The 9,647-nt window shown below is 44.3% G+C and overlaps 1 protein-coding gene across 1 annotated transcript in view; it reads left to right on the top strand.

The window, feature by feature from the left end:
* Positions 1-1,608: 1,608 nt before the first annotated feature.
* APOD (apolipoprotein D) overlaps positions 1,609-9,647 on the top strand; it is a 19,598-nt gene continuing 11,559 nt past the window's right edge. The window contains exon 1 of the mRNA XM_019651081.1: positions 1,609-1,765. Within this exon, the coding sequence (XP_019506626.1) occupies positions 1,643-1,765 (123 nt within the window). The 5' untranslated portion in view covers positions 1,609-1,642. The remainder of the gene's footprint in view (positions 1,766-9,647) is intronic.

The raw sequence follows: 9,647 nt of genomic DNA, 5'->3' as shown, positions 1-9,647 counted from the left end.
ACTTGGAGCTGAGCTAGCTGCACCCTCCACAACTAAGATTGAAGGACAACAACTTGGCTGTTCCCCTTCCCCAATTCCCCAACACTGTTCCCCTTCAAAAAAAAAAAAAGACAGGTGCTGTTTATATGATGGAAGCGGTCAATGGGAAATGGAGCCTCTGAGACTAGGGAAGGTGGTCTCACTGCAGGCTTGCTCCAAGTGGGGGCAGCTCAGTGACTACCCCTCCCCCACCACTGCCTGCTGGCAGCTTTTACTCATTATGCAATTTTTCTTTTGAAAACTGGCAAGGAAACCTCCAGAAGAAAAACAATTGATTATTAAAGGTTATTTGAAGGTTTAGAGACTCATGATAAAGTAGTTATAATTACTCCTGTTATGACACATCCTTTTAAATGCTCAGATCTGAGAACATTTTGTTTGCATTGATTCAGTCCTCCTCATCACAGGGAGAAAAGCAAAGAGCTGGAAATAGCTCTTGTGCAGCTACAGGTAAGGAGTCACAAGGAAGAGAACAAACTGAAAACGAAGTCAGTGAAAGAAGCAGGGAGCAATGGATGCTTGTACTCTGCCAGCAGCCCTGCAGCTTGCCCCACCCCTGCCCACTGCCCCTCCTCAAAGCAGCTTCTGCTGCCAGAAGGGTGCTTTGGGCCAAAACATAACTTGTCGCACAATTACACGCCAGCTAGTAGTTCTTCTCTAGTTAAATGCACATCTATGAAAAATAGCCCCGACAGAATGTGAAAGAAAGAAATTCAGGATATGACCATTTGTTTCTGCTTTTCATAGTAACAGTAACTAGCATTTATTGAGCATTTTCTCTGTGTCAGGCACTGCTCAAAATGCTATTATCTCATTTAATTCTCAAAAAATTTCATGGGGGGTGGGGGGGTGTATGATTACTATTCTCACTTAATAGATCAGGGAACTAAAGCATATATCGGAGACAGTTATACTTAGTATGTGGTAAAGCCAATATTTAAACCCAGTCAGGGTGACCCTGGAGTCCCCAGCATGCTGCTCCCTGTTATGGTTTCCAGGCCTACTCCTGGGCTGGTAAACAGCCCAGCAAGATGGAGGCAGAGAGTGGGGGGCTGGTCAGGAAGGCATTTTTCTTATGAATCGCATAAGACACTAAACGTTGTGCATGATTTGTTTTCTTTTTTTTTTCTTTCTCTCTCTAACGGTTCACTTGACTGCTTCATTTCCCTCCCTTTGCCTGTCCCCTGCTGCCACTTTGTTTCTGTTCATTCAAGTATCTACCGGTATTGTACCTAGCACTTCCAGGTTCTGTGGCTGAGTCCAAGGAAAATCAGATACAGTGTCCACCCTTGAAAAACGTCTAAGTAGGTGGGGAGAGGGAGGGGATTCCAAAATAAATTCAACAAACTCCAATACCAGGCAGAGCTTGCTCTAATGGAGGTACAAAAGTCCTGGAGAGAGGTTCACAGGGGAGGAAGGCCTCCCAGCAGTGCTGACAATTCAGGTGGCCCTGGCGGATGCGGGGCTCCAACAGGCTGAGTGGGAGGATTGCCCCCAGAAGGACCCACCAGCCCAGAGATCTTTCTGCAGCGATTGCTCAGAAGACTCCAGCTGCTTTGTTTCCTTCAGTTCCAGATTCCATCCCCAGCCACCCAGCCTCAAGATGGTGACAATATTGCTGCTGGTCTCAGCACTGGCTGGCCTCTTCAGCGCGGCAGAGGGACAAGACCTCAGATTCGGGAAGTGCCCGACTCCTCCTGTGCAGGAGGATTTTGACTTGACTAAGGTGTGGTAAAACGCTAACCTTCCACTTGTTCTCCTGTCTCTTCTTTGAATAAGCACCCTAAAAGGCTCGGCTTTATTATTCTGGTTTGATGGCCACAGCATATCCGGGGGTAGGTGCTTACCTTATAAGCGGTTCTCTCAAAGCAGACTCTGAGGCAAGAACCGGGAGCAGGGCATTTCTGGAAGATGGCCTCAGGAAGCACAGGTGAGCATGTGGGGAAAGTGAGACAGGGAAGGTAGGAAGCAATGAAAGGTGCATTCAGGAGCCGGTTACTCTTTGAACACAATGGGATTCAATCTTGCTGGGGATCCTTTGGGGAAATGTGTGGACTGCGCCCAGATTATCCCACAGACGTTTGCATGTGGGCTGTGGGAGCTCCCACAGCAAAACTGTCTGGCCGAGGAGACACAGGTACAGTCTGTGTGGGAATTGTCCGCTGTGGCTGAGGCAAACCCAGAGGTGGGCTGAGAGGACATGGCTCCAGCATCAACAGCAGCTGCTGCAGTAATCTTATCCCCATTCAGCTACAGATGAAGAAGCTGAATGTCAGAGAGCTTATAAACCCCTGAGTCACAAAGCTAGTAAATGCAGACTGGGATTCAAAACTAGGCCTCCTACTAGTGCAGGACACCCAAGGATTGCTCAAACAGGGCCTAGGAGAGGACACAACTCCCCAAGGGGCTTTCATATCACCTGCACTAAAGAGATATCAGATAACCAGCTCCTCCCATCTATGGCTTTTCTTCCTTAGATGAGGCCCAGCCTTACTGGATATTTGTATGGCCAAAGGGCTGGCGCAGCAGAAAGAGGTAGCTATTGGAGGACATGACTTAAAGCGCCCATTGCTGCTAACTCATGCCAAGGATTTCTCTGTTAAGACATCTTCTTAGTAGCAGATCTGGATCTCTTTTAAGAAGCAACCCACTTGTTATGAGTAACAGTGAACTTGTTATCAGTCACTCACACCTCAGTGTGAATGAATGTTGTGATCGCTTAGGGGATGGGTTAGATAGAGGAGTGAGGCAGGAGAGCTCAAAGCCTGAGAGGGATGGAGAAGCAGCACCATCAATAGAGAATTCAAACAGGAAGGTACCAAGGGGAGAAAATAGTACACTGAAGTTTACATTGACTAACCCCATTCATTATGAAGGGCTGATCCTTTTGTTCAGGTAACCCTGCTGCTCCACAGGTGGCTTTATAGAAAAAATCAAGGGAATCTGAGTAACACTTCAACTTTGTGATAAAAATCCCAAGACACTTTGGAAATTATAATTGATCTGTATTTACAAAAGTCCTTTGAGGAATAAAGCAGGATATTTAAAATAACAGTTTTATTGAGATATAATCCATATACTATATACTTTACCTGTGTAAAGTGGTTTTCACTTTCAGTGGTTTTTAGTATATTCACAGTTATAAAACCACCACCACAATCAATTTTAGAACATTTTCATCACTGAAAAAAAAAAACCCCATACCCATTAAAAGTCATTTCCCATTTCCCCCAATCCTCTCTGCTCCAGGTAACCAATAATCTACTTTCTGTCTCTATGAATTTGCCTATTCTGGACATTTCATAGAAATGGAATCNCAGACAAAATATGTCATGACTTTTCTGACAACCCAGTAGCATAGCAAACTCCACAAGGGCAAGTATTTTATCTCGTACGTGGAATCTTCCTGGTGACTAGCAAAATGCTTGGTCCTTGGGAAGGACCCAATAAACATTTATTAAATTAATAAATGATTGATTTATGAGATCAGGTTAAAGATTTAGGCCTGGGGATGGGGAAGACAGAAGGAAGTCTAAGGGGATTAGTGAGAAAAAAACAAGAGAATCTTAGTAAGTCTCAACAAGAGAATCACTGGCTCAACAAAGTTCCTTTAACCCAAGACCCAGATCCAAATGCAGCTCCCACTAAGATTGTGGCACATGGTGTGAACTTAGTGACACTTGAATCTTCTCATATCAAATTAGATGGTGACCTGAGTTAAGGCATTGCCACTGGGGAAAGAGAGAGGGGATAAAATAAAAATTTAGAGAGCTAGATAGACAAATTGGAAAACTGAAAATATGCGAGTGTTGAAGAAAAGTGACTCAAAGGTGAAAATAATATAGAGACAATACTTCACAGGACTGCAGTAAGGAGTAGAAGAATTAACACAGAGAGTTCCTAGAATAGAATTTGAGTGCCATTGGGTAGGTACTGAATAGAAGCAGCTTTTCTCCTCCCCTCTCCCCCTTCTCCATTTTCATAAAAAGTAGTACTGTCCCCCTTGGAAACCTCAGAATGCCCACTCCAAGGAGGCTCTACCACTGGTATTTATTTGAATCTCACAATTAAAGGTCATGGATACACCCCTGCCTCTACTGGTCCCCACTGAACAGATAGAAATAAAACTGTCTTCTCTCCAGGGCTGCATTAGAAAAACCCCGAAAGCCATCCTCTCTTACTCAGAATGTTTTCTTTGTTTCTCAGAGACAGAACCAACATCTCCATGAGGGACAAAGGGGCAGCCTAACTCAAACCAAGCAGACGCTATGGGCTGGGTGATGGCTGCACAGTGGTAGCTGGGGCTGCAGCACCTGAGATTTCAATACTGTGGCATACATTTTGACAGCATGTGGGAGACCTTTTTAAAAACTAAACACAGGTATTTCTAAACGTCAGGTTCACATTTGGCCTCAGACCTCTCCAAACACACTCATGCTGAGCTCTCCTGGGATGCCTTCAGGGCCCTTTGGGGAACTGGGAAAGACCAGACACGAGTCTGGCCACATTTCTGATTTTTTTCCCCACAAATATTTTCATCCTCTCATTTATTCAACAAACATTTACCAAACTCTTACGTTGTGCAGCAGATGTCTCAGTTTGATGGATAATAGTGATTATAGACTAAATGGTTGGATTCATCTCCTCTGCTTTTCAGGTAGCCTTTTTCAAAGAGGGAATGAGTGAGTCATTGGTGTCACCTTTCTCTGCAGAGGTTATAAGGTACTTAATCTGAATGACTGCAATAGCTTCTCAGCTGATCCTCTGTAATCACTCTACAATCCATTCTTTTTTTTTTTTTTTTTAGCTGAGCCATCCTGCCACCTGTTGGCAGCTCAGTGGCAGCTCAGCTCGGGCCGGGCATCGAACCGCTGTTGCTCAGAGCTCAAACTCTTGAGCGAGCTCTCAAGCAACTGAGCCACTCGGCCGGCCTTTACAATCCATTCTTGATAGGGCGTCATTATTAGGAGAAAAAGTGCACTCCAAAGAGTTTGGAGTGGGCCGAGCAAAAGAAGGAGCTCAAAAGGCGCTGGCTGGCCAGGACGTGGAGTTTTTATCCTTTTTTTCCCCAGAATGGGCTGTTCCTCTGACAAGAGGCTATTACCTCATCTTTTTAGACTGTACAAGTTCCTTCCCAGAGTTCAATCTGTTATAATGATATTAATGAACTTCCAGGCATATGTATGATGGTATAACAAGGCCCAGGTGAAATGAAGGGCGCTGTGGCCTTTTTTCTCTTTTAAAGATTTTATTGAGGAATTATGGAAGTGGAATAGCCAAATTGTTGTCCTTCAGTCTTAGTTGTGGAGGGCACATCTAGCTCAGCTCCAAGTCCAGTCGCCATCCGGCCACCTGTCAGCAGTTCACGGACACTCAGCTCAAGGTGCCATGTTCAATCTTAGTTGCAGGTGGGCATAGCCCACCATCCCATGCGGGAGTCGAACAGGAAATCTTGTTACTAAGAGCGTTCACTCTAATCACTGAGCAATCCAGCTGCCTGTTGGCAGCTCAGGGCACCTCAGCTCTAGGTGCCGTGTTCAATCTTAGTTGCAGGTGGGCGTAGCCCACCATCCCATGCAGCTGTCGAACCGGCAACCTTGTTGTTAGGACCATGTGCTCTCACCAGCTGAGCCATCCTGCCATCTGTTGGCAGCTCAGTGGCAGCTCAGCTCGGGCACAGCTCACTGGCCCATGTGGGAATCGAACTGGCGACTCCGTTGCTCAGAGCTCGCGCTCTTAACCAACTGAGCTACTCGGCCTGCCCAGTTGTTGTGGCCTTCACTGCACAGGTGTAAGTGACTGGTTTAATCCAGTTGGGTATTTTGTATCCATTTGTTTCTTCATAGGGGTACATAATTACAGTGAGAAGGGGAAGCTTTGGGTGGAAAGGGGAGGTCTCTTGGGCACTTGCATTCTGTGGGTGATGTTGGATGTGCAGGAATGCAGAAACTCAATGCCTATCTCTAACTGCCTGCCTTGTTTTCTCCTAGAGAGACATGATCCCCGTGAAATCTCTATGGGAAGCTGAGGGACAGGAAGCCTTTTCTTCTGTATCTGCTTTCTGGTGGGCTGGAGTGTAGATGTGTCCCTGCCTATTGGGGGATTTATGAACTCTCGCCCTGGTTTTAAATGAGAAAAAGGGGTCTCGAGATCCGCCTGGAAGACCGTGTTGGCTTCTTTGGTTGGGACTGGTAATCTTGCTGGGGTATCATCTGTATCCCCAAGGCCCTTAAATGAAGAAAAATAAAATTTTAATTAATAAATTTAAGTGTTGGCTTAAAGAGCTTAAAGCTATTGATGCAAGGATGGAAAATCCGTCTGCTCTATGGAGTGTGTGGCCACTTAACCGGTTATTCAGGTGACATTAATTGTCCAGGATCTGAACCCGGAACGGGTTTGGAAAGAATATTAGGCTTCAATGATGACAATCAACAAGTATGAATCACAAATTTCAGGCAATTATGTAAAGCAGTGGGTAGGAGATTAAAAACCTGGGAAAAAGGAAACTTTAAGGAAAAGGAAACTTAAAATCAAAGTTTTTCAGGGGGGGGGGGCTACTCGCTTGTCCTGTATCAATGAGGCCCCACCAGAAGTGCCCCTGGACTTAAATCTGCACCCCACTCTCAACCCCACCTCAAGCAGTAACAGGCTGCTTAGAATACGTACGTAGCTGGGAGGGTCATCAGAGGTACAGAGAGGGGTGCTGCAGAAGACACTTTGGCCTTCTCAGCTTTTAGCCCCAACTGCTATAGAACTGGTATCTCCCCTGTACCCCCAGCTCTGGTGGAGCAGAAATGACAGTCTCTACTTCACAGTGGGGAGACTAAGACTCAGGGAAGTGGGTGGCTTGCCCAGGGTCACATAGAAAGCCATTCCAATTCTTAACCTTCATCCTGTTGCTAGAGCCACATTATGTCCAGGCCAAGAACCACAGGGGGAAATTCATGCCCCATTTCAGGAAATGGGATTGTTGATTTTTCATTTACACAAAAATGAAAAATAAATAACAGACGTTGGAAAGCATGTTGCAACTCTTACTGGAACGTAGAAGTGCAATCTGACTGAGAAAATTAAGTTAGAAAATCCACATAGCAAAAAAAGATGTTTTAAATGAAATGCACGTTGTCTTTCTCTCTCTCACACACACACAAACAATATTTCATTGTTTCTTCTTCAGGGAGCAGCTGTGAAGGAAATTGGCGGGGGGAGAAAGACAAAAAAATTCCATCTTTGTGTTTTTGACAGAGCCAAGCTTTTAGGCCAGCCTTCCTGAATTGTAGGGGTGTGGCATGCATTAAAAGTCAACATCAATAACTTGATGAAGCTTATAAAATAACGGGAGAGAGAAGCCAGTCACCAAGACAAGGCATCTCGAATTGGATGACTCTGTGTGTGGAAACTACATTCATCTTGATATAAAAAAAAAGGTATGTACTATAGATTTAATTTTCTTTTATGATAAATAATAGAAAGAGTATTGACTTGCAGTAGCCTCTTTTCAGCTAAAAATGACTAACACGATTGAAGGCTTGTACCAGGAGCTTCACAGAGTTGGTCTCATTTTTCCTCAAAAGCATTACAAGGTAGATATTATTAGTGCCATTTTTCAGATGAGGAAACTGAGGTTCAGATATTCTAAGCAAGGCCAAAGATAAGACCACCAACAAGTGCCTACCCAATGTTGACTCACCTCAAAGTGTCCTGCTTGCACTATACATACCTTTGTGTACTATATGAGACAATGAGGAAATTTTCCATACACCAATACTGCACTAGATGAATTCTCAGGGAGTTATTATCCAACTGTGCATTACAGTAAAATTAACTGAAAAGTGAACTGGAATTCATTGTGTGAATAGAAAATGCACTTAACAATATGGCACAAAAATATTTTCTTCAGAAGATGTTTTCTTGTTAGGTTCAATAGCTACATGGATTTTCAAGACCCACTTATGGAAATGTATTGTATTTTATCATGTGAATCTAAAAATCTAGTCCTTAATGTTTTGCAGCTCTTTGAGATCAGGGACTAGGTCTAAGCTTGTGTGTTACAGGCATTGAGTTCAGACTCTTAGGAGATCTGGCATAAGTTCTGACTTCAGAGGTTACCAGGAAGCAACCTGGGCAAGGTAACCTCATTGAGCACTAAGAGATGTCAGTGCAGGACCCTTCCAGATAGGATGTTATAAAGATTCAGTGCATGGCACATGTAAAATACTAAGGCCCAGGCTTCTCAGGGGGGAAGCAGTGTGAGCAGTGATTCTCAAGAGTCAGTGCTGGCCCAGATGGATGCTTATAACCGTAGTAGAGTTATTTTTAAATTATTGGGTTGTTGGAAAAGTCATGACATATTTTTTTCTGTTTTTCATTGCAAAAATGCGTCATGACTTTTCCGACAACCCAATAGTTAATATTCAGTTCAAATAATATTTAAATTGTATTTATTTTAAAAAGCATTTAAACTCACCTCATTGAGACAATCTTCCCATTAGTATTAGAACATGCAAAAATATGTCATATATATCCAGCTTCATAGATACATGTTAATAATGTGATCAACCCTCAGAAGGTAATCAGTAAATGTTGGACAAATTAGAATGGAAAGGGCATTGGAAAAAATTATGGATGCTATCAACCTTTTCTCTCACAAAACATTTTAACTATAGGAATACAATTACTGCAATAAAGAGGCATCTTTGGAAGAGATGCAATCAAGGGGGATTAACCCTGCTTTAAAATCCTCCTACAGAGCTAAAAAAAACCCAAAAAAACCATGTTTCAGCCCCCAATAGAACATTTTGTAATAAGATAGTTGTCAAAGTAAGATGTGGAACTGACTTTTGGCGTAACTGTCACGTGGTAAAGTAAGACTCATCAGGTTACAGAGGTAGGTGTTTATTGAAAGCCACCAGGTGGTGCACAGAAGGAATCATGGTTCAGGGGCACTGCAAAATGGAGAGCTGGAGATGGGGCCTGAGTCCCAGCTCTCTGCCTTCTGGGCCTCGGTTTCACCACCCGTTCACCTGCGGGAGGGGTTGGATAAATGACCTCTAAGGCCCTGTCCAGTTTGGGGTATCCTGTAGAATGTGCATAACGTGTGGCCATCCTTTGAGGTTAGATCTTCTGGGCAAGGCACTGAGCGTGGTGCCTACTGAAGTCCAAGTGTAGAACTCCAGTGGTTCTAAGAACTTCTTGGAAATGGATGCAAAATTTTGTGGGTTTCTGAAAATCCAATATCCCTCAAAAGGTTAAAAGACAGGTGTTAGGCCGCTTGAGTGGCTCAGTTGGTTAAGAGCGCGAGCTCTGAGCAACTGGGTCGCGGATTCAATTCCCATATAGGCCGCTGAGCTGCACCTGAGCTGAGCTGCCAACAGGTGGCAGGATGGCTTAGTTGGTAAGAGCACGTGCTCCTAACAACAAGGTTTCCAGTTTTACTCCCACATGGGATGGGTGGGCTTCACCCGCCCGCAGCTAAGGTTGAATATGGCACCTTGAGGCGAGCTGCCATTGGGTGGCTGGATGGCGACTGGACTTGGAGCTGAGCTAGCTGCACCCTCCACAACTAAGATTGAAGGACAACAACTTGGCTGTTCCCCTTCCCCAATTCC

The sequence above is a fragment of the Hipposideros armiger genome, unplaced genomic scaffold (assembly GCF_001890085.2).
Source record: "Hipposideros armiger isolate ML-2016 unplaced genomic scaffold, ASM189008v1 scaffold_8, whole genome shotgun sequence".
In the NCBI taxonomy this organism is placed as follows: domain Eukaryota; kingdom Metazoa; phylum Chordata; class Mammalia; order Chiroptera; family Hipposideridae; genus Hipposideros; species Hipposideros armiger.
The sequence above is the reverse complement of the archived record's forward strand: the minus strand, read 5'-3'. Positions and strand labels throughout refer to the sequence as shown.